The following is a 24,487-nucleotide window of genomic DNA, read 5'->3' on the forward strand; positions in this document are numbered from 1 at the left end:
GGGAAGAAAGTGAGCTTGAAGTCATGCTAGGTTTTAGGACTGTCTAGTTTCTTGGTTAGGGCAACCCACCATGTCAAAGCAATATCTATGAGAAAAGATGTGACTTGTAGCAACTTGGATTCTTCTATAAAATTTCCGTTATTGAATAGAACATCAAACTGTTATAAGAATTTGAGAGCATTGTGGGAATCTTGGACGCCTGAGTTGGTGAAAATCCACCATCCTTGAAGGGTTTTGGACATGATTCTGCCAGCAGAGGTGTTGAGAGATAATACTAATGATGATGGTGTCCATCCGTTGCATAAGTGGATACAGTTGGTGACGGGGGAATTGCAGTGGGAATCTGTAATGGTACTTCAAAAACCACATGCGGTCGTTCCCCTGAAGCCATGTTCTTGAAAATGCCTCCCAAAAATTGAGAGACATCTCCAAAGTTCTGTCATAAAGAAGTAGTTGGGTAATTTCAAGGAGAATCAGAGGAGTAAATTTGGTGTTGGGGCAAAGCATTTAGCTTACACGCCAAGCATACTAAGCATGCACCCTTATGTGTATGTATACATCCTACTACAAGTTCTTTTCAAAGTATCACACTTCCTTTAAATTTTAGAGTCATGTATAGGATGGAGAACAACATATGAAGCTGAAGATCGTATGTACCTTATTCCTTATAGAAAATCAACCAAAAGGTGAAGAAGAGTGGATGGATAGGTTTTTGTGCCATTGGTAGATTGAAATAAGTCATGGTTTAGTCCAAGAGGATAAGGTGCTTGTGCAAGGGTGTGCATCTATTGTGGCCTACGGGCTTTCGAGCAACCAAGGAGCCCATAAATTTTCTCTCAGATTGATCCGTATCATTATGTCTCAAGGACATTCTATCCACTTGATGAGACCGCTCATGAAGATGGAGCTTTCCATTTTCTAACCCACCGATAAGTGGGGTTTCCTTGACCCTTCAAAAATAAAGGCTTTTCAGTCAGTGGCTCCCACTGCAAATAGACTCACTGCAAGCTCTCAGCCGATAGGCTGCATGCTAGGTGTTAGCTTTTATGCTTCAAAACCTCAGCGAGCACCAATGAGAGAAGGTAGGCATGACCTCTACATCAATTATTAGCAGCTCCACATTTGAGGGGCAGACTGTTGTTGAAGTCACAAAGTGAGTTGGCATTGGAGACGGTTGAGAAGGATAGTGAAGAGCACTCTCTATTTTGTAGGTTGTTGTTAGTTAGAAACTAAATAATAGCACTCCATTTTGATAGTGTAAGTATGCTCCAAACTCATGCCCATCAAAAGACCCCTTCACATAGGCAGAGAGAGAGAGAGAGAGAGAGAGAGAGAGAGAGAGAGAGAGAGAGGTGGTTTTTCCTTGACAATGGTAGTGTTCCCGAAAATGCAAGCCATACTCTTTACCAAAAGGACCTATTCATGCAGACACTACTTCTTTACAAGGACCTATTCATGCCAAAAGACCCTTTCTCATTGGCTGAGAGAGAGCGAGAGCGAGCCCTACTTCTTTATCGTAAGAACCTATTCATGTCATTAGCAGTAGTCATGAAGACAAGACTGATTGGGGCAAAGAAATATGCTGTTTTTTTTAATGGTTCTGTTTGTGACCGAGATTAGCATTTTTCGATTTATAACCTTGCGGTCACACATCTAAAACAAAATGACATGCAAGTGTAAAGATTAGGAGCCGCATCCCGATTTTAGTTTTTCCTCACTAATTTTGGGATCCCAAGATTGACTTTTACTGCACAACAGTGGGGATCCTCCGCTCCCCCCATATTGAACATCCATCGTCGATCCCACGCCTCCCACCCCTATTAAATAGCACTAACGTTGGCTTAAGTTGACCAACTACTTATTAATGTCATCTGAGCTAGTCTCTTAGACTAGAGAGGTGATAAGATGAATGATCTTTTTTTTTTCCAACACACCAAAGGGCCCACAAGGGGGAGGTGCTTATCCCTTCCAAATATTAGCCATGAAACATGATCTGCCAAGGGCCGCATACCATCGGGCAAGAGCCACACATAGGCATCACCACGGCCACCTAATTGATGCACCACGTGCTGAGAATGACGCAGAGAACTCGTAGCAATCAACTGGGTCACTTGGGGAGGAGGATGCACTTAAGTGTTCAAGGGCAAGAGCCCTAGCAACGTGAACACTAAGTGAGCACAAGGTGTCCCTCAAGAGGGGACCCAACGGGGGATTTGAAGCCACAACCCGGAGGTTGAGAAGCCAAAGATTTACCATTGGACCAACTCTTTGAATGGACTATCTTATTGGCTAGCATCCCTACAAGTAGTCCCGTCTCTTTAAATATGGCCTATTATTAGAGAAAATTTGTATTTGAGTACCAACATGATATCTTGGGCATATATATCCACTTGGGAGTTATTCTGAATGATAAGTCACAAGAATAATGACCACCAGAGGCTTTCACGTGTAACCCTTTAGAAGTTGATGAGATTTCCCCACTCACCAAGCACCCTTTTAATCAGTAAATGCACTTTTGTTCTTTGAAGAGCCATATCCCTAGTAAATGCAGCTAACAATACGCTCTATGGCCTCCACTCCTATGTACCGTGGTTTCTTGAGTGAGGTCTCACCAGCGAACATTTCAAATTTTCCATCCCCTACTTGCTGTACTAAGACATTTGTTTGCTGGATTTTTTGGGTAAGGAACGTGATACAATTGTATCTCTTCAACAATTGGGACAAAGTCTAGATGGCCGTGCTTCTTTCCTTTAGATGCTCACTTTTGCATGCCCATTCCTCATTAGGCCTTTGACCTCCTTACTACTCCAGCACATTCTTTGGTTGTAAAAGTTTCTTAGGCTACTTGTTGAACAATGACTCCTCCTTGAGGATACATTGACACCAAATCTCTTCCTACTTGATTAGTTTCTTCTCTAGAATCCTCAAAAGAAGAAAAAATTAGGAATAGGGTAAAGGAGCCAGTTTAGAGACACTCAAGAAAAAAAGTGTAATTTTGGGTGGGATTTTGCAAATTTGATCAGATTTGAATTTTGAAATTTGCATGAGATTCCTCATGCAAAGACGGATTAGGTAATACCAAGATTGATATTTTTTGATTTAATTTGGGCAATCAATTTGAGAAAGTTTAAATTTTGAGGCCTTTTAGGGGTTAGAAACACCCAAGGCCCAGTAGTGGTACAATTTTCAGCAAATCACAAGTTGACACATAAGCAAGATTCCTAGCATATTCCCAATTTTTGTCTCTAAATTGGGGCGTGCATGACTTTTAAAAGGCACATGTGTTACATTGGCTCCTTTACCCTATATCTACTAGGTGATGTTGATGATCCCTAATAGAAGGTGTTTTTACTAGCTTCTCATGTCCACAATATGTGTAGTATTTGTCGACTGTTCAAATAGTGTCTTCCACCTTAAAAAGTGTACTTATATGCTTGAAGCTCATTATCCACTTGATAATTTTCACACACAAGATCATTCCAATAGACATCCTTAACATAAATGCTCATTATTTATATGACAAATGGTCTATGCAAGAGATAAAACCTAGATTTTCACCCTACAAACATTAAGGCCCAACACGAACAGTTCTACCTTCATGTATTTTGGTCCAATTTCACCAAGTACTTTGCTTGATAAGTTGACGAGTCTCCTTTTGTTGTTATCAGGATCTTGCTGCAATGATGCAACAACCCGAGGAAGGGTGCAGCAACAATCATTATATGGCAGAGACATTAGCGCTTGAAATGGATAACTTGTAAACCTTACTGTTTTTGTTAGTCCGAGATTAGCTGCACCACAGTTCAACTTCATAATCTTCCTGGCTTTTTGTAGGAGTGAATCGTCTGCAAAAGTGGTCTTCTCAAATTGGCGCAACCATGAAAAGAAGGGAGATCCAGAATCACCACTAGCAAGTGTCAATTCTCATAAATGATGTCACATTCTCGTCCGGAATCAATTATAACATTCTAGAAATAGTTTACATTCAAAGAGCTTGCTTATTGAGATTTTCATCTGCATTAATATCTGAATCCTTGATCCAATTTTTCTTCGCAGCACGCCCAAAATTAAGGATTTGAAACTCGTTAACTCGTTGGGAAGGCAGATTTCCGCCAAACTGGAAGTCAATTAGCCTTGGAAGTAAAAATCAAAAGTTTCGTCTTTCATAGGTGTCTGATGGCTGCACTACCATGATCAAAATGATAAGCATAGTTGATCCCAGTTAAACAAGGCAAATACTTCTCATGCCCGAATGTTTTTTTGCATGTGGATGAACAACATATCTGTACAACTACACTTGCTTGGTTGTTGCTAATCTGCTTGGCAACGAATCACCCGCCACTGATTGCAGTATTTACCGACTGATGGACAGTGGCGCTTTACTTTGGAAGCTATCTCTTTGATTGTGCCCCATTGGCTCCATAATACTGCTTGGTCGTCACTTTCGAGAATTCAGCAAATGTAGAGCCATTTTTCCAGCGGGACTGCAAAGTGGGTACAATGTGTCGTATCTCTTGAAAGTCCTCGCTAAAGTTGCCGTGTTCACTTGCTGCAAGTCCCTTATGGTCAAGATATTCACGCACTCCATCGGTCCCAGAATTTGGCCAACATAACTGCTTGTTCCAAGCAGGATGCAAGAACACCACAAATGTCTCTCTGCTTATATCGGGTCTTTCAGGAGGCCTGCATACACAGTGAGCGGTCGCCTGAAGCTTCCCGCCTGTCAGAATTTGTGCCACCTCTCCTACTTGAACAATCAAGCAGTCTGGAGGGACACTAACAAACTCCACACAGCCATCCCCGGTATTTAATACCTTGAGCCCTATATGCCTACACATGGTATCAGCGTCCACATTCTTTGCGGCATGAGATGACCGAACATCAGGAGAGAGGAAATGAGCAGAGACCGCACCTGGATAGCTCGAATCCGTTTCCGAGATACTCAGAAACATTGGCGCTGTTAACACAGTGAAAATCCCATAATCAAAATGCCATTGTTGCCAAAAGTCATTCGATGACAAGGCTTTAACTGTTGGAGGAGATAAGACCCCATTGAGATGGTCCTTTTCCTTCTTTTTGTATGTCTTTGAGGCCACAGATAACAATCCATCTGCATGAGAATGATAGTGTATGAGCCGTCCTTTAGCAGTGCAAGCCTGGCGAATAGCCTCTTCCAATCCAACCCCTGGAATAGCCGTGTCACAAATTCTTGCTACCAATAAGCCCACCTCCACCATTGCTTTACCAAGTTCTTTGAAAAGAAATCCCAGCTGATGCAGTCCACTTTCAATACTTCCATCATTTACAGGGTAATGGCTTGATTTGCTGTCTGTGTTCACGTCACCTGTCGAAATTAGTTGCTTGTACTTCTGATCTTCATCAAAGTACAGCTGCGCTGCAAATGATGACACTAGTCGACTTGGATCTTTGAATGACACATCTGTACCCAATCCATGCTCCTACCACGGACACACATCATAATCAGGATATTTTCGAAACACTAGTGACCACAGATAATGATCTAGACCATGATTTGGAAGAGACTCTCCTTAAGGCCCTGACAAGCCACGGGGATTGATGGTTCTAAAAGCTTAGTTCATGATCAACAATCTCAGTGGAACAATATATTTGCCGTCACTTCAAGCTATCCTGAATGATACGTACTCTAGTGCAATTGGTCGTCGTATTTATGAGGCAGCTTTTGGTCAACCTTTTCAATTTCTCTTAACTAGGTCAATTTCACAATTGCTTGATGCTAATCTCGTTAGTCACACCAATGCTGAGATTATTGAGAGTGTTAAGCTTCGTCTTAGCAAGGCTCAAGAGTCATACTCTAGGCATGCTAACGAGCATCGTCAGGATGTCTCATTTAAGGAGGGCGATTGGGTGTATTTGAGGATAAGTGGGTAAGAAATGTCCTAAACTCTCGAGTCGTACATCCGAGGGTTAAGAAGTAGTCCCAAGCGGAACTGACGCTCCCCCCCCCGCCACTTCTGGTTCAGACCTCTCCTTCTACAGCAGTCCCTCGGGGTTTGACTAGCTTTGACATTCGCTGACGATGGGACTTCTTTGACTATAGCTTCACACGCTTCCTTGGTGACTCTTCTCCCGACCTGGAGGATGCCTGCTTTGGAGTCCACGTCCTCTTTCTAGCAACCCGAGGCATTGAGGCTCTGGACACTGTGCTAGGTTTCTCCTTTCCGCTGTGCGATAGGGATCATACAGAGTGGACCCTGCACAGTTCTTGACTGGCTCCAGGTCAAAGCTATTGAGTTCTCACACCACACAGGGGGCTTGGGGGTGACAGATCTGGTATATACACTTTGGCCTCTAGCCAAGTTTAGTGTGATGCCGTCAAATGCAACAGGTTGCAGGCACATTGTGGTGCACTTGTTTGCTGACACTCAGAGCCCCCCTTGCTATGTATTTGTACATGAGGATTCTTGGATAGAGGATGTAGCCCTACGGACTGCACGCTCAACTTGGGCATGGGTGGGATAGTGACTTCAGATGTGTTTGTCTAGAGGTTGCTTGGATGCGGATTACTCCCCATCCAAACTGGCCTCAAAGATAGCAAGGTTGACTGCTTACAGCATTTGTTTTTTCTCGATGCCTCCATGAGGATCATCTCATGGAACATGCAGGAATTAGGAGGGCCTAGTTTCAGCGTTAGAAAGGTCGGTTGCGTCAGGAGCTTCAGCGATGCCTTGTGGGTGGTGAGATTGATATTCTTATGCTACAGGAGCATCATCTTTGTGAGAGCTGCATTAGACTATGTGGTCACATTTTGCATCGTCGCTATGAGACATTTTGGTCAGTTGGACCTGGAGGTATCCAGCAGGGTATGTATGACTATTGCGGATTCATGGCAGCAGGCCATGGTGGGCAGAGGTATTATTGTGCTAGGCAGAGCTCAGTGGATTACTATGCAAGTTCAGGGTTGCCTCATGGGTTTCCTGAACATATACACGCCCAATGTGGCCAGTGCACGAGCAAAGTTTTGCTCATGTTGTTGAGTCTTTGCCAAATGCAGAGCAGTGGTGTGTCGGGGGGGACTTCAACATGTTGGAGGACCCCTCAGACAGGATTGGAGGTGGACATGCTACTTTGCATGGAGTTGAGTTGGCCGCTTGGAGCGGCGATGCATGACTATGAGGGTTTCTGATGTTTGGCAGCACTCAGGCTTTGTGAGACCCCCAGACAACTTGTCTTTCTCTCGCTATGACCGCAAGGTAGGAGGAGTGAATCTATCTTGGATAGCTCGCTTCTACGTCAGTGACCACATCTGTCACATGGGGAGATCTGTTAGCATCTTGGCAGGGACTACCTTTTTCAACCATGCGCCAGTGATTCTCACTGTGACAGACAGACAGAGGAGGGGGAGTGCGATGCTACGCATCCCTGAGAGGATCTTGTTGGATCCAAAGCTTACAGAGCGAGTAGAGGCACTTTGGACAGAGAGCTTGGACACGCAGGACACCCCTCCTGGTAGAGTGGCATATGGAGTGGCTGAGCTTAGTCGCTTCTTCCTTTAGGAGTCTGCAACTCACTTGGCTGGAGCCAGGGAGGAGAAGCGTCTTCGACAGGGCATTGTTTCCTTGTAGAGGATGCAGAAGCAGCATCCAGACAGTCCTTGGTTAAAGGAGCAAATGCAGCAGGCTAGGCAAGGGTTGGCTAGCATTGAGGAGCGGCGTCATGAGTTTGCCTTCCATCGGCAGACATCTCAATGGACCCAGGTGGGTGACAGAGTTATTGGGGGGTTTTTTGAGACAGTGGGGCCATGCCATGCGCAGTGTTAGTCAATTGAGGAGACCCGACGGATCAGCTGCTTCAAAGCTTGAGGAAATGCGTGCAGTTGCTACTGAATTCTACTGTGATGTGTTGTCAACTGAGTCTCAGTCAGAGCGTCAGGATACATGGAGAGAGCAGATTTGGGCACAGATGCCTTGCCTTGTTACTGAGGAGATGCAACAGAGACTTGAGCTTCCCCTCCAGCTAGAGGAGCTTCATAAGGCTCAGAGCACTCCCCCGAGGTAGTTGTCCAAGGGAGGACGGTTTGACTTCCAGCTTTTTCTTGGAGTACTGGTTCAGATCTTTGCAGCGCATTCCAGTATGTTTTGCACATTGGCGAGATGCCCGACAACATGAGTGAGGGTTTGATCTACCTGATTCCCAAGGAGGGAGGCTCCTTCGATGAGATTTGACAGTGGCGACCCATTATCATCCTCAACTCATCCTACAAAATTCTAGCAAAGGCTCTGAGCTTGAGCATCTAGCCACTACTAGAGAGCATTATACATGGGACACAAACAGGTTTTGTCAAGGAGCGTAGTATCCTTGACAACATCTTCACTTTTTGGGAGGCGTCTGTCCTCGCGCATCTCTGAGGAGAGGATTTGGTGATACTCCTTTTCGATTTTGAGAAGGCCTACGACAGAGTTCTTGAAAATTCCTGAAACCACTGCCAACACAAAAACATGAACATACCTATTCCATGTAAAGTGACTGGAAAAAATCTAATCTTCCTAAAAGACTGTGCATGCAATGTAGATGAACAAATAGATGGAGTGCCAAACCGTTCACCACACACACACAAACAATGAGATCGAATCTTGTCGCGCTGATCTAAATCAATCAATTGTGGCAAAACACAAAGGAAATGCCCATGCTTGGTGCTCATACTTTCTTGTGCTCTTGCTACGACTGTGTCGTGCCAAGGAGGAGACATGGAATGTGACTTCCTTGAATGCATGCAGCTTTTCATGAACAATCCGCATACATCCGTGCTCATTCATGAGTGAAATGTGCTCAACGTACAATATGTCATGCCTAGGAAAAGGGATCACATAAAGACGCCGACTAAAATACAAGAAACGATCACGAATGAAACACTTGATCAATGTGTGCTGAATAATCATGCGAACACATAATACTTCCTGTGAGGGTTCTTTGGACCTAGGCTCAAGAGCCAAGATCGGTTCTTCGTGTTTGATCGAATCTTCCTGTGGGGGTTCTGTGGACCTCGACTCAAGAGCCAAGATCGGTTCTTCGTGATTGATCGAATCTGCAATGAGGTTAGCTTCACTAGAGAAAGTATCACCTAACACATCATCCTTGTGAACAATCACATCATCTTTATCGTGCAAAACATCATGCTTGTGAGAAATCACATCTTGATCATGCAAATCATCATGCAATTCATCACACTTATCATCATGCAAATCTTCATGTGTGTTATGCTTTGGAGAAGAAGAGTCTGAAAGAGTCTCCTTCTCCTGAATCCGTTCAATCTTCGCCTGCACATTAGAAATGAGAGATGGAGAATGAACAACTTGCTCTCCACGAATGACAATGGGAGAGTCGCTTTTGGCATTGAAAGTGAACGTATTTTCCGTCCAATCAATGAGAGGGTTATGCTCACGAAACCATCGAATGCCCAAAATCATATCATATCCTGAGAGAGGAGATGAGCAGATTTTTGAGTTCTCAGCAGGTTGGCTCGTGTGGTCTTGAGCTCCCTATTAGGGCAGATGAGCTTCTTGACGCTGAGTTTGCTGACGACTCAACCTTGTACTTGGAGGACCAGGAGGCCAATCTGCACAACTGTGAGCAGGCTCTTGAGATGTTCTATTCTGCTTCAGGCGCACTGATCAATTGGAGGAAGACAATAGCTTTCTGAGTTGGCAGTGCTCCTACGCCTGATTACTCACCAAATGAGGGTTTTGGATGGATTCCCCTATGGACTGCAATTCGGCACTTGGGTTGTCAGGTTGGCCTGGACTTGTCCCCTGAGCAGCACACTACTCCCCTCCTCTTGTCCATTAGGAGGAAGTTGTTGCATTGGAGGTCAGCACGGCTCTCTTTGGCAGACAAAATTGTAGTGGCCAACTAGGTGCTGTGGTATATCATGTCTTGCTGGATCTTCTCGAGCTCCTACACCTAGTTAGCGCGGGCCAAAGTAGCCTGGCAAGTCATCACCCTACCGTGTTCTCAAGGGGGACTGGGGATCGTCGACCCAACACAGCAGAACAGAGACCTTCTTGGGAAGTTTGTTGTCTGAGGACTGCTTCCAGGGGAGGAGCCCTGGAAAGAGTTGTTGCTTCAACCGCTTCGAGCTCGAGTTCCTCATGCAGGAGGCCCTTGGAGCCCTTCCACCAGGTGGATCTTTAAAGAGATGCGTAGAGCTGGTCCGAGTAGGAGGCTGGAGGATCAATTTGGTGCGAGTCTGCTTCGCTCTTGAGAGCTGCTACGGAGTGGCCTAGAGCAGCACCAACCTACTTGCACATAGAAGTGCTTGAGACACCCCCTTTTTTGAAACCCCATGGTTAACACTCAGAGAGGCCACTTGGTTGGTAGTAGGCCACATGTTTCTTGGGGTCCCATGGCAGAGGGTCCAGTCCACACTCTCGGCGACTGGATTCACATTTCAGGTTTTCCAGAGGAGGTACAGAGCATCCAGCTACGAAGCATGAGAGGAGTGCAGAGCATGTGTAAGGACATTACAAAGGCTTTACCAGCGGAGTGGCTCACCCCTCTAGAGACAGCAACTGCCAGGTAGACGGGGGCCTTCACGCGAGTGGAGGTCCTCATCACAGTTCGTGCTTGCGCGGAGTCCGTACCCCCCATGTTCCTTGAGATCAAGGGCGAGGGTTGATTACACAGAGTCTCATTAGAGGCTCCACAGGTTGGAGAGTGTTGTTTTTAGAGGATACGACTACTCGTGGGCATGGGAGGACCTGTGTCACAGATCCTGACCCAGTAGATCTTGAGAGAAGCCACTAGAGGCTTTGGGCTTGGGAGTGCTGCCCTCTGGTGAGGGGCGAGAGTGGTTTTGGAGAGACACCTTCTCTTCAGCCGACCACCCTGGGATCCCTTTCTTTTAGTACACTGTTCGATTGGGGCGTCACATACTGGCAGCACGGAGAGAGGCTCGTCCGGTCGCAGCACATCTCTAGCAAGAGGAGGGTCTCACAGTTGAGTTCTTGTTAGGCTTTTGGGAGCGGTTGTGGGACTCTAGACAACCGAGGCGAGTCACTTTGTTCCAATGGCTAGTTGCACACAAAGCTACAGCAGTGGGGAGATGGCTGGTACATAGTGGCCTTTCGACAGCCTGTGCAGCTTGTGACCATCCTTTGGAGAGTCAGCGTCATTGTCTATGGGACTGCCCGATGGCACAACAGGTTTGCCAGTTCTTTCCACAGCGCGACAATTCACTTGGGGTGCTACTACCTGGTCCAGCCTCATGGGCCCTGCGCTCCAGTTTGAGCTATCTTCCACCAGTAGGATGATAGTGATCCAGGGAAGTCGACCCACACTTGAGCTTGCTATAGAACTAACCCCCCAAGAGTGGTGTAGCTAGAGAGGTGTGTTGGGAGCTCGTTTGTGGCCTAACACACTGGTTCATTTGGCGGGCCCGTTGCTTCCGCATCTTCGAGGCTCGCCCTGTCCCACCGGCGGAGACTGTTCGTGACTTTTGGCTGGAGTTGATCCATACTCTCAAGGGTCAGTTTGAGAGACTTCAGGGAAGCTCCGACCGCATGCGGGAGCGCAGAGAGGCTTTCCTGCGACTCTGGCACCCAGGACCCTTCTTCTCCATGGTCCAAGGTGTGCCCAGATGGCACTACCGGCCACCTGTGTGGCTCTTCCCTCCATATCTCAAGGGTCAGTTTGAGAGACTTCAGGGCAGCTCTGACCGCATGCGGGAGCGCAGAGGCACTTTCCTGCGACTCTGGCACCCAGGGCCCTTCTTCTTTACGGTCCAAGGTGTGCCCAGATGGAACTACCGACCACCTGTGTGGCTCTTCCCTTCTCCCATTTTTTGATTTAGCCTCATTGTACATATTTTGTTTACTCACTAGGTGTCACGTGCACATCTAACCCTATGTGTACGTGGACAAGCTACTTCATGACATGGGTTCAGTTCAATTAGATTAGGAAGTGATTTGGCACTTTTGTGAGTCTGTTCGCAGACCGTGCATGTCCACACACTTAGATTAGATGCATATCCTCTGGTTGCACACAGCATGATCATCAGATTTCCATCAGAACCCATCAAGAGCATTTTTACAGTGCATAGACCTATTTTCCCTATTTTGACATTTTTCACTTATTATTTTAAAGTGACTTTTGTTGGGAACTGGGTAGGGCAAATTAGAACCTCAAGTATATAAGAAACCCTAGCGCTAGCACTTTCTGGCAGAAGAGGCAACAGGGACTTGACATCCAACAATGCACCTTCTCAGCAAGACCCCCCTCGGCAGGAGACTCAACGTTTTCAGCCAAGAACAGCTAGCGTTTTCTCTATTGCAGATCAGCCCCAGCGTTTGCATTGCAGATCAACCCGGCGATAGCAAGACACAGCAGATTCCCCTAGTGTTTTTGCATCTGGTCAGATTCAGCCCCTAGCGTTTTTGCATCAGCATGGCAGATCAGCGTTTGGCAGTTCCATCGCGACAAGATCACCTTTAGCACCAGCGTTTTCAGTTTTCAGCATCGAGATTCCGCAGTAGAACCCCCGAACCTCACAGATCCCACCTTCCCGCAGCAAATCCTCGCCGCACGGTCAGATCGAGCACAGTTTGCAGATTCAGCCCGGAAAACGCAGATTTCAGCATGTGCGTTTTCAGCGCGTCGTCGTCTCATCGTCGTCATCGACATCGTCATTGACATAGAGTCAGAATTCAGCAGATAAAGATTTGCAGATTTCAGCCATTAGCGTTTTCAGATTTCAACCCGTCTTGTCGTCGTCCTCATCGTTGGGAAGTCCAAGCATTGTAGAGATTTGTGCAATCAATAGTAGACCGCTCTCGCCATAGAGAGTGGGGCCTTCGGAGGAGGGTTTTGACAACATTCTGGTGTCGTATTCTTCTCTCTCTATCTCTCAGTCTTAGCACCTTCATTCACAGTGTTCACCACTTTGTTTGTGTCCATTGCACAGTTTAGAGCACTAATCTTGAGCAAAGTTCAACATTCACTTCCGCTGCACCTTACACTAGGAGAGTCTCCCCATGCTTTTGATGTAGCCCACTCTCGCCCCTCACCACCCCTCCCTCGCCAGAGGGAAGCTCTCCCAAGCCCAACTCATTGAGCTAGAAGACTCTGAGTCAGAGCTAGAGCCGGAGTCAGACACCGACGAGGACTCCAGAGAAGCTTTGTAACTCTCATCACTATGATCATTGGAGGACAAATCTGTGAGGCCATGACTAGAGTTTTCTACGTTTTCCTCCAAGAACTTCGAGATGTATCAGAAGAGGGCCTTTGTCGCGACAAGGTTTTCTTACGAGATTGCTTGCTTGTACCAGCCATAGTGAGTTGTTGTGAACGCCACTCTGTGTGTCTCTATCCTCAGAAACTTACATAGCCACAAAAGCTTACATTCACACAGAGAGCTGTTGAACACAAAGCGATGTTGAAGAGCACTTCTTGAAAGGCATGAGATCGATGGAGGTAGTCCAATCGTGTGAAGAATGTAGAACACAAACGAACGCTGCACTGGATAGGTTGAGACAGAAGGAGGCTGAGGACAGACAAACGAGAATTCGAGATAAGTGGGGTAGGATGAGGGAATTACAGATAGGGGCGAAAGGGAGCAGGACCGGGAGGATAGGGGCGAGGGTTGCTAGGGTAGGGGCTAGAAGAGTAGGGTAGCGGCGAGGGAATTGCATAGGGTGAGGGTAAGCAAGATAGAGCGAGGGATGAGGGCAGGGGCGAGAGAGGGTAGGGAGGGGGCAAGGGGGTTAGGGTAGAGGCGAGGGGGTTAAGGTAGGGTAGGAACGAGGGGGTTAGGGCAAGGGCGAGGCTAGGAGGGTGGCGAGGGAGGGGTGGTGAGGGACGAGAGGGTAGGTTATGGGAGAGAGAGGGTAGGGAGGGAGCGAGGGTTGAGGGTAGGGACCAAGGGAGGGTAGGTAGGGGCGAGGGAGGGGTGGTGCCAGAGGGCAGCTCTCCCAAGCCCAAAGCCTCCAGTGGCCTGTCTCAAGATCTGCTGGGTCAGGATCTGCAACACAGGTCCTCCCATAGATGCCCTCTACTCGTATCCTCTGAAAACAACACTCTGCAACCTGTGGAGCCTTTATTGAGACTCTGTGTAGTCGACCCTCGCCCTGGATCTCAAAGAACATGGGGGTTTCGGACCCCGCGCAAGCACGAACTGTGATGAGGGACGAGGGAGGGGTGGTGCCAGAGGGCAACTCTCCCAAGCCTAAAGCCTCCAGTGGCTTGTCTCAAGCTCTGCTGGGTCCGGATCTGTGACACACGTCCTCCCACAGATGCCCAACCACTACTCGAAAACAACACTCTGCAACCTGTGGATCCTCTATTGAGACTCTGTGTAGTCGACCCTTCCCCTGGATCTTAAAGAACATGGGGGGTACGGACTTTGCGCAAGCACGACCTGTGACGAGGATCTAGTCGCGTGAGGCCTTTGAGGTTTTACGCCGCATATCCACATCCGCATCCATGGGGCTAACATGTATGATAATGACCCAAGCCAACATAGGAGCTGCAAAGCACTGAAAGATAGAATGCACAGATTGCACTTGAGCTCTGAATCTTTTTGCCCAAGATTGTAAGGAGGTAAAGAGAATCTGATGAAAGCCACACGGGATGGTGTTGAAGAGGCAGTATAGACCATCACATTGAGAGACCATAGTAGGCACATCACATCTGCCCTTGCTTATTTTAGCAGCTTTGACTAGGAAGTAATACTTGAAAATGGCCCAGAGCTTTTTATTCTTTGCATAGTCAGCGTGATCAGCACTAAGTAGCTCCTGGCATGCCTAAATGGTCGCATCTTTCGAAAGTTGTGAGTAGGTTCTCATAGCCGGTTTTACTGAAGGAAAGTTTGTCATCCCCAAAGCATGACCAATGCATGTAGCCGTTAGTGTGTGCCCTCGTACTTTTGGGAAAAGCTTGAGAACTCATGGACCATATCCACGGCAATATCAATAGGAAGATCTGCATCTGCCAATGCTGTCAGACCTAGAGTTTGTAGTTGATCTCTTGATAAAACTTCTTGAAGGGAAGGATGAGGCTGCTGCACATGAAAGTTCAAAGTGAATTTGGTTTGACTTTTGGAGGAAGAAGGCCTAGTGATTTGATGGCTGAGCACTTGAGTGTTGCCCTTCTTTTTGTCTCACATATTCTTCCTGTTGGCTAGAAGTCAGAGCCAGAGCCGGAGTCAAACGCCGACGAGGACTCCAGAGAAGCTTTGTAACTTTCATCAGTATGATCACTGGGGGACAAATCTGTGAGGCCATGGCTGGAGTTTTCTTCGTTTTCCTCCCCAGAACTTAAGAGATGTATCAGACGAGGGCCTCTATCGCGACAAGGTTTTCTTACGAGATTGCTTGCTTGTACCAGCCATAGTGAGTTGTTGTGAATGCCACTCTGTGTCTCTGTATCAATAAAAAACTTACATAGCCACAAAAACTTACATTCACACAGAGAGTGTTGAACATAGAGCGATGTTGAAGAGCATTTCTTGAAAGGCATGAGATCGATGGAGGTAGTCCGGTTGTGTGAAGAATGTAGTCCAGTCGTGTGAAGAATGCAGAACCTAGACGAACATTGCACTCGATAGGTTGAGACAGAAGGAGGCTAAGGACAGATAGACGAGAATTCGAGATAAGTGGGGTAGGACGAGGGAATTACAGATAGGGACGAGGGTAGGTTGAAGTCATATAGGGGCGAAAGGGAGCGAGATAGGGAGGTTAGGGGCGAGGGTTGATACGGTAGGGGCTAGAAGAGTAGGGTAGCAGCGAGGGAGTTGCACAGGGGGGTAAGCAAGATAGAGTGAGGGTTGAGGGTAGGGGCGAGAGAGGGTAGGGAGGGGGTTAGGATAGGGGCGAGGCTAGGAAGGTAGGGATGAGGGGAGGGTAGGTAGGGGCGAGGGTTGAGGGTAAGGGCGAGGGTGTTAAAATAGGGTAGGGGCAAGGGGGTTAGGCTAGGGGCGAGGCTAGGAGGGTAGGAACGAGGGGAGGGTAGGTAGGGGCGAGGGAGGGGTGGTGAGGGGTGAGAGTGATTTTGGAGAGACACCTTCTCTTCAGTCGACCACCCTGGGATCCCTTTCTTTCAGTACACTGTTTGATTGGGCGTCATATACTGGCAGCACGGAGAGGCTCGTCCAACTGCATCTCTCCTCTGGCAGGAGGAGGGTCTCACAGTTGAGTTCTTGTCAGGCTTTTGGGAGCGGTTGTGGGACTCTAGACAGCCAAGGCGAGTCACTTTGTTCCAATGGCTACTTGCACACAGAGCTATAGCACTGGGGAGTTGGCTGGTACATAATGGCCTTTCGACAGCCTGCGCAACTCGTGACCATCCTTTGGAGAGCTAGCATCATTGTCTGTGCGACTGCCCGATGGCACAACAGGTTTGCCGGCTCTTCCACAACGCGATAGTTCACTTGGGGTGCTGGTCCATCCTCACGGGCCCTGCGCTCCAATTTGAGCTATTTTCCACCAGCAGGATGATAGCAAAGTTTCGTACTTTCATCCATCTACTCAGGGTCGGTCCCCACACAGTCGGGTACCAGTACTTTTTTCGTCTTTCCTTTTCGTCAGCGCTCTTCGGCTGCTCTGGAACTCTCTAGCTTTTCTTCTCGTTGTCCTCTGGGTGCCTTGTGTGGACACCGAGCCGACACATGTCCGTGTTTTCCACATCCGAAACATTTTCCCTCTTTGAGATACTTAACTCGCTCTTCTGATGTCAATTGGGGGCGTGAGTCTTTCTTTTTCTGAGTTTTCCTCTTCTTCTATTACAGTTATTCGAATTTTGTCCGGTCCTTGTTGTCAAGAGTTGATCAGTTGGATATGTAAGAGTACTATCACAAGACGGGCACCACGTGCCAATAGAAAAGAACAGACTGAACAGACTTTTAGCACTTCAATAACAAATAAACTAAGAGAGAGAGACGACACGCGACATGGAGTGGCAGAATTCCACCCCAGAGAGTATTGGCCCACGGTATTTCTTTATATTGCATCAACACAGTACAAGCCGGTACTCCACGCTCTGCACCTTCTCCAAGAAGCATGCCAGAGAATGAGCCCATGGCCTCATATTTAAAAGCCCTAGGCCCCAAAAGCAGTTTACATGAAAAGCCGTCAAACTCAAAAGCATCTGGTCCAAAAGCAATGCCCAAAATCTGTCAACGCGTTTTGCGGAAATTTGCCATGTCAGCACTGTCAACGGAATTTTAGGCTTGTCCGTACAGCTGCCACGTCATCAATCCACACGTGTGTGTGTGGGTCCTGCTTTATTTTGAATGTCTTTATGTCACTTGGGCCCCATCGGACGGGGTCCCATAAGTTGGTAGGACTTCTTCTATTGCTTGTTCTTCTTAGGGTTTAGGCCCCTCGGTCGGGATCTGCAAGTTGGCTCCATTCTTCAGGGCTTTGACATGTCAACAGTTTGTGACATCCCCCCTTCTTGAAAGAGAGTAATCATCCGCTATTATAGCATATCTGCAAAACAACTCAAGTTAGCTCAAAAATTTCCGAGGGACAATCAATTTGCTCTCTCTATTTTTTGTTAAGGAGTTAGCTTCTTCTTTCGGCTCTTTTGATCAAGGAGTTGGCTTCTCCTTTCGGCTCTTTTGATCAAAGAGTTGGCTTCTCCTTTCATTCAGTTCGGAACTCTTGATATGTTGGCGTAGTAAAATTAGCCATCACACCCAGATTGCACTGATCTTCCACAGGTGTCTTGATGCACTAAAATTACATACCCAAGCAATCTCATCCAGTTAGGAATATTCACTAGTTGGCACATCACAATGCAACACAAATGCTTACATATACATGTTACAAGACACAACAAACAGCGCCGCTGAGCACTCCCCCGAGACAAATGGTCTACGGTATGAAGCTACTCAACGACTACCTCGTCACTCCTTCACAAATAACCTAAAAAGGTCCAAGCCATGCTCAGAGGATTGTACAACCAAACGCTCCCCAGATCGCAATCTGCGTCGCTTGGAGGTTCAAGCATACAACCAAACGCTCCCCAGGCATCGGCCTGGGTCGTTTGGAGGTTTTTAGCATACAACGGAACGCTCCCCGAACATCGGCCTGCGTTGTTCCGAGGTTTTCAAACCTACAACGACATGCTCCCCAGGCATCGGCCTGCGTCGTTTCGAGGTTCAAACAATACCAAAACAGTATTTCTCACTTCTCCACTCAGGAGTAAAATCACCAATCATTCAAACCAGTATTAAAAGCAAAGCCAAACAATTCAAATCGGCACCAAGACAGGTTCAAAACAGATACCATCCATTTCAAACAGGATCACCAAACAAGTTCTATAATAGATTCTCAAACAAAATTCAAACTTAAAAAGCAATCTCAACATTAGCCGAGCTCGAAAAGTCGACTGACTTTCCATCCTAAAACCTGCACCAAAAATTAGGGCTAGGTTCATTCCATAAGGTCGTAGCCGAGCACAGCATGGTCCATCCGCTCTTGGATAGACAGTGTTTCTTTGGTGGCGATGGTAGTCCCAAGATAGCAATCGCACTCGACCTCTTAGGTTATCATCAAGAGACACCTGTTGAGAGATGTCTAGAAATTTCAAATTATAATCTGCTAGGGTTTCCATGGCAAGCATTTCAGGATACCACACTCTGCCAAAAGTTGCACTCCGAAGAAAGATGTCAGAAACAATATAACTTCTGGCAAAAATTTTCTTAAAAGCTTGCCAAGTCCTTGGAGTGTGCGGCTTAGTAGCTATAGACATCAACATCTGCATGGCACTGCTTCTGAGAAAAACAGTGACTTGAAACAAATCTGGATCCTTCTCTTGCAAGTGATCTTTATGGCTTATGCCTTGTAAGACATGAGCGGTGTCGAAGCTGGCTCGTTGCTGCTCTTGCGCGCTCCCCTCCCCCCCGCTTGCTCCTGCTCCCCCTCGCGCTGCCCCCTGCCTACGTGCTGTCTGTTCGCGAGCGCTGCTGAGCTTGCACCCAGCCTGCGCGCAGCCCAACCAGAGTACAACCCCGCCCGCTGCCCCCCTCTTGCTCACTGCCCGCTGCCCTCGCCTCTCCAGCCCCTTATCCTCACGCCCCCCCCCCCCCTCCGAAGGCCTCGCTTGAATTGCCTGGCAGTGAATTCTCAGTTGGATTCTTCTTGCCGAGCTCTCAAGCGTTAGCCTTCTCGTCCGCCCTTCTCCTTCAGAGCAGTAGACACTAATGGAGGCTCATGCTCCACCTCATAGGGACTCCTCCGAAGCCCCCTCGCCCGACTCCGCTGAGCCCACCATTCGACTTGCTCTTTCACCAACAGAGCAAGCGAGCCTAGCCACAGAGGTAGAGCGTTTGCAGGCGACCTCGGTCATTTGCAAGATTCTCGGCACCCGACCCAACAGAGGAGAGCTGCGTGACCTTCTCCAGGCCCGCCTTCTCGCAGAGGTGGGCAAGATCTTGGATGTCCAGATTCTCGGACGGGGGTACTACCAGATCGAGTTCGAGACCTCCGAGATGGCTTCCAAGGTCATAGCTATGAGTCCACTGGCCATCCGAGTATCACGCGCCCACTTTCGACAGTGGCGACATGGTTTTGACCCGACTTCGGATGTGCTAGTAGAGGAGGCAGACATCCCCATCTCAGTCTGCTTTCCGGGTTTACGGAGGGAGTACCTACCACTTCTCTCCAGGATTGGCTCCGCCATCGGGACTGTCCTGGAGACACCTCGTACGGCAGCATCAATAGCTGCCAAGGCGGCTGACATCCCCTCAGTTCGAGTTTTGGTCAGAGATACCCACACGCTCCCGAAGGTCATCCTTCTGCCTCGGGTGAGTGGGGGTTGGTTTAGATAGAGTGTGGAGTACTCGGGTCTCCCGAACCAGTGCTTCATTTGTAGACAGATGGGCCACCTAGCGAAGGCCTGTCCACGGAGGAGACCACGACCTGCACCTCAGCCTCAGCCCCAGCCTGCCAAGGCTGGGCCGCAGCCACAACCAGCGACACAGAGCACAGATTCAGAGTCACCCTCTGAGCCTGGGGCTCCAGCGGAGGAGGGGTGGCAGCAGGCCTGTGGCTGTCGACGCCAGGGGCCACAGCGACAGCCTGACACTCAGAGTGGCCCTCAGGTGCCTACTCCAGCAGTGGGTTTCCACGGGGAACCGCTTTGGTCCTCTTGAGCAGGAAGAGCCCCCTACGCCAGCCTCCACCTCCGCTTCACCCTCGCCAGCCGCCCCCCCTTCAGAGTTCCCCTCCTCCTCCTCATCCTCCCCCCTGCCCTCTGTTCCCGTCCACTCCCCCCCACCTCGCCCCTCTACCTCTTTCGCCCCACCCCGCTTTTCCTCCCCTCCGCCCCCTCCAGGTCCTTCTCCCCCCCCCCCTCCTGCTCCAGTTCCACAGTCGACTCAGGAGATTGGTCCCTCACCGGCGGCTAGGAGATCTCTTGGCAGCGCCTTTGCCACGAGTCGCCTAGCGAGAGAGGGTCATCCCTTCTTGCGGCCCCCTCTGCAGATTCAGACTTCTTCCCTTGCAGCTATCCCTCGTGGTCTGACGAGCATTGACCTCCGACGCCGCTGGGATTTCTTCGACTACGCGTTCACTCGCTTTCTCAGCGATTCCGTAGCAGACCATGAGGCAGCCTGCTTCAGGGTCCATGCTTTGTTCCTCGCCGCTAGGGGGACAAAGGCCTTGGACTCAGCAGTTGGTTTCTCCTTCCCCCTTTGTGGTAGGACTGAGACAGAGTGGTCCCTCGACTCAGTGGTGGGATGGTTGCATACACAGGTTCTCGAGTTCTCTCACCACTTGGGAGAACTTGGAGTTACAGATTTGCTGCAGACTTTGTGGCCACTGGCCAAGTTTGCGGTGACACCCCCAAACTCAGCAGGATGTAGGCACATTGTGGCGTACTTTTTTACTGATACGCAGTGTTTGCCTTGCTATGTATACATTCATGAGGACTCCTGGACAGAGGAGGTTGCTTTACGCACGGCTCGCTCTGCCTGGGCCTGGGCTAGGCACTCACTACAGTCTCGCCTATCTAGAGGACGCTCGGATGCGGATTACTCCCCATCCAAGCCAGCCTCGAAGATAGCCCGTCTTGCTGCTACGGCAACATCTGTTCTCTCTCGCTCCCCATGAGGATCGTCTCGTGGAACGTGCAGGGACTAGGTGGGCCCCAGTTTCAGCGACAGCGGGGCCGATTGCGTCAGGAGCTTCAGCATTGCCTTGTGGGAGGAGAGATTGATCTCCTTATGCTACAGGAGCACCATCTGTCTGAGAGCCGCATTCGGCGATGTGGCCAGATTTTGCGTGGACGATATGATACCTTTTGGTCAGCTGCTTTTGGACCTGGAGGCATCCAGGGTGGGGTATGTATGACTATTGCCGACTCATTGCAGCAGGCCATTGTGGGCAGAGGGATTATTGTGCCAGGCAGGGCTCAGTGGATTACTATGCAGGTTCAGGGTGGCCTTGTGGGCTTCCTGAACATCTATGCGCCCAATGTGGTGAGTGCTCGTGCAGAGTTTTGGTCACAGATTGCTGAATCTTTGCCACAGGCTGACCATTGGTGTGTAGGAGGGGACTTCAACATGTTGGAGGACCCTTCTGACAGGATTGGAGGCAGCCATGCTACTGTGCATGGAGTCGAGTTAGCAGCCTGGGAGAGGTTGTGTATGACTTTGAGGGTCTCGGATACATGGCAGCACTCTGGCTTTGTGAGGTCTCTAGAGAGTCTTGCCTTCTCTAGGTCGGACCGCAGAGTGGGAGGAGTGAATCTATCGCGGATAGATCGCTTCTACACTAGTGACCACTTCAGTGACTTGGGGGGATTAGTGGGCATCCTGGCAGGGACATCCTTCTCGGACCATGCACCAATGATCCTCACAGTGGCAGACAGGCAGAGGAGTGGGAGCACGATGCTTCGCATCCCAGAGCGGGTCTTGTTGGACTCAGCACTCAGAGAGAGGGTAGAGGCTCTTTGGACAGAGGGCATGGACAGCCAGACTCTACCTGCAGACAGAGTGGCCTTAGGCCTAGCTCAGCTTAGCCACTTTTTTCTCCAGGAGTCTCTGGCTCGACGGGCTGCAGTGAGAGAGGAGGAGCAGCGCCTCAGACGAGGCATTGCTTCACTACAGAGGATGCAGGAGCAACATCCAGACAGTCCATGGTTGGAGGAGCAGTTACAGCAGGCTCGATAGGAGCTTGCTTGCACAGAGGAGAGGCGTCATGAGTTTGCCTTTCACCGACAGGCATCTCAGTGGACTCAGGTGGGAGACAGAGTGACAGGTGCTTTTTTTGAGATAGTGGGGCCTCGCCACTCGCATGCCAAGGTCAATCAGTTGAGGAGACCCGATGGGTCAGTTGTTTGTGAGCCCGAGGATATGCGTGCAGTTGCTACTGACTTTTACCGTGAGTTACTGTCGGCTGAGCCCCAGTCAGAGCGGCAAGATGCATGCAGGGAGCAGGTTTGGGCACAGATGCCTTGTCTTGTGACTGAGGAGATGCGCCAGAGGCTAGAGATGTCTCTTCAGCTTGAGGAGCTGCACACAGCTCTTACGGCCCTCCCTCGTGGTAGCTGTCCAGGTGATGATGGGCTGACTCCCAGCTTCTTCTTGGAGTACTGGGACCTGCTTGGCCCAGATCTTTGTAGTGCCTTTCAGTACATTCTGCACACAGGAGTGATGCCGGATAGCATGAGTGAGGGCCTGATTTACCTCATTCCAAAGGAGGGTGGCTCCTTGGATGAGATTCGACTGGCGCCCCATCACCATCCTCAACTCAGCCTACAAAATTCTTGCCAAGGCTCTGAGTTTGAGGATTCAGCCACTTTTGGAGAGCCTTATACATGGGACTCAGACAGGTTTTGTCAAGGAACGCAGTATCCTTGACAACATCTTCACTTTCTGGGAGGCTTCTGCCCTGGCACGGCTCCGTGGGGAGGACCTTGTGATTCTTCTTCTCGATTTTGAGAAGGCATACGACAGAGTTGACTGGGACTTTCTAGAGGGCACTCTACGCAGGATGGGCTTCTCAGATGCTTGGATCAGAGGGGTGTCAGCTTTGTACAGACAGGCTCACAGTCAGGTGCTTTTGGCAGGAGGTAGAGGTGAACGCTTCATGCTCACACGATCGATCAGACAGGGTTGTCCTCTTGCCCCCTTTCTCTTTCTGTTCTATGCGGAGGCGATGAGCACATTTTTGGTGTCACAGCAGGTTGGCCTGAGGGGCTTAGCACTCCCTATACGGGGAGATGAGCTTCTGGACGCTGAGTTTGTCGACGACTCAACCTTGTACTTAGAGGGCCAGGAGGCCAATCTGCACAGATGTGAGCACGCTTTGGAGACCTTCTGCTATGCATCGAGCGCACCGATCAACTGGAGAAAGACAGTGGCTTTCTCGGTTGGCAGTGCTCCTGTGCTGCCAGATTGGATGCCAGGAGAGAGTTTCAGGTGGATTCCTCCAGGGACTGCAGTTCGGTACTTGGGTTGTCAGCTTGGTTTGGACTTGTCCCCCGAGCAGCAGATTGCTCCTCTTCTCCTGTCCATCAGGAGAAAGCTGTTACATTGGAGCTCAGCACGACTTTCGCTGGCTGGTAGAGTAGTAGTTGCCAACCAAGTGTTGTTGGCGACTATGTGGTACATCACCTCTTGCTGGATCTTCTGGAGTTCTTGTACCAGCCAGGTAGAGAGGCTGATCAGGAACTTCCTTTGGTCAGGTCATGACACTCAGATTGCTCGAGCCAAGGTGGCTTGGTCGGTCATCACACTTCCTTGTTCTCAGGGAGGGCTTGGGATCATTGATCCAACACAGCAGAGCAGAGCCCTTCTTGGGAAGTTCGTCGTCATAGGACTTCTTCTAGGCAAGGAGCCCTGGAAGGAGTTCTTGCTGCAGAGGCTTCGTGCCAGGGTGCCTCAGTCAGGAGGCCCTTGGCAACATTCGACCAGATGGATCTTTACAGAGTTGCGCCGAGTTGGTTTCAGCAGGAGACTGGAGGACCGATTCGCTGTGAGTTTGCTTCGATCTTGGGAGCTCTTACGGCATGGCCTAGAGCAGAGACAGCCGACTTGCACGGAGGAGCGCCTACGGCAGCCCCTCGTCTGGAACCCCATGGTTAAAAATTGGGAGTCGGCCTCATGTTTCTTGGGGTCCCATGGCAGCAGGTCCAGCGCGCTCTCTAGGTGACTGGCTAGAGTTCACAGGTTTGTCAGAGGAGGTGCAGGGTGTCCAGCTACTACAGGGCATGCAAGGGGTGCAGAGCATGTGTCAGGACATCTCAGAGTCAGTTCCAGCTGAGTAGCTCACGCCTCTCGAGCCAGTAGCACCCCGGTGGATGGGAGCCTTCACACGACTGGAGGTTCTCATTTCAGTCAGGGCCTGCTCAGAGACTGTCCCAGCCCTGTTCTTCGAGCTTCAGGGTGGGGGACGATTACAGCGAGTTGCAGTAGAGGCCCCGCAGGTAGCAGAGTGCTATTTCCAGAGGATCCGAGTTGTGGGCATCTGTGGGAGGACTTGCGTCATAGACCCTGACCCAGCAGCTC

At 49.3% G+C, this 24,487-nt stretch overlaps 1 protein-coding gene across 1 annotated transcript in view; it reads right to left on the reverse strand.

Moving 5' to 3' along the window:
* Positions 1 to 3,903: 3,903 nt before the first annotated feature.
* Positions 3,904 to 24,487, reverse strand: part of LOC147453552 (2-oxoglutarate (2OG) and Fe(II)-dependent oxygenase superfamily protein) — a 53,968-nt gene continuing 33,384 nt past the window's right edge. The window contains exon 2 of the mRNA XM_086515718.1: positions 3,904 to 5,459. Within this exon, the coding sequence (XP_086371844.1) occupies positions 4,392 to 5,459 (1,068 nt within the window). The 3' untranslated portion in view covers positions 3,904 to 4,391. The remainder of the gene's footprint in view (positions 5,460 to 24,487) is intronic.

This window comes from Adiantum capillus-veneris, chromosome 7, assembly GCF_014529385.1.
Source record: "Adiantum capillus-veneris isolate H3 chromosome 7, ASM1452938v2, whole genome shotgun sequence".
In the NCBI taxonomy this organism is placed as follows: Eukaryota; Viridiplantae; Streptophyta; class Polypodiopsida; order Polypodiales; family Pteridaceae; genus Adiantum; species Adiantum capillus-veneris.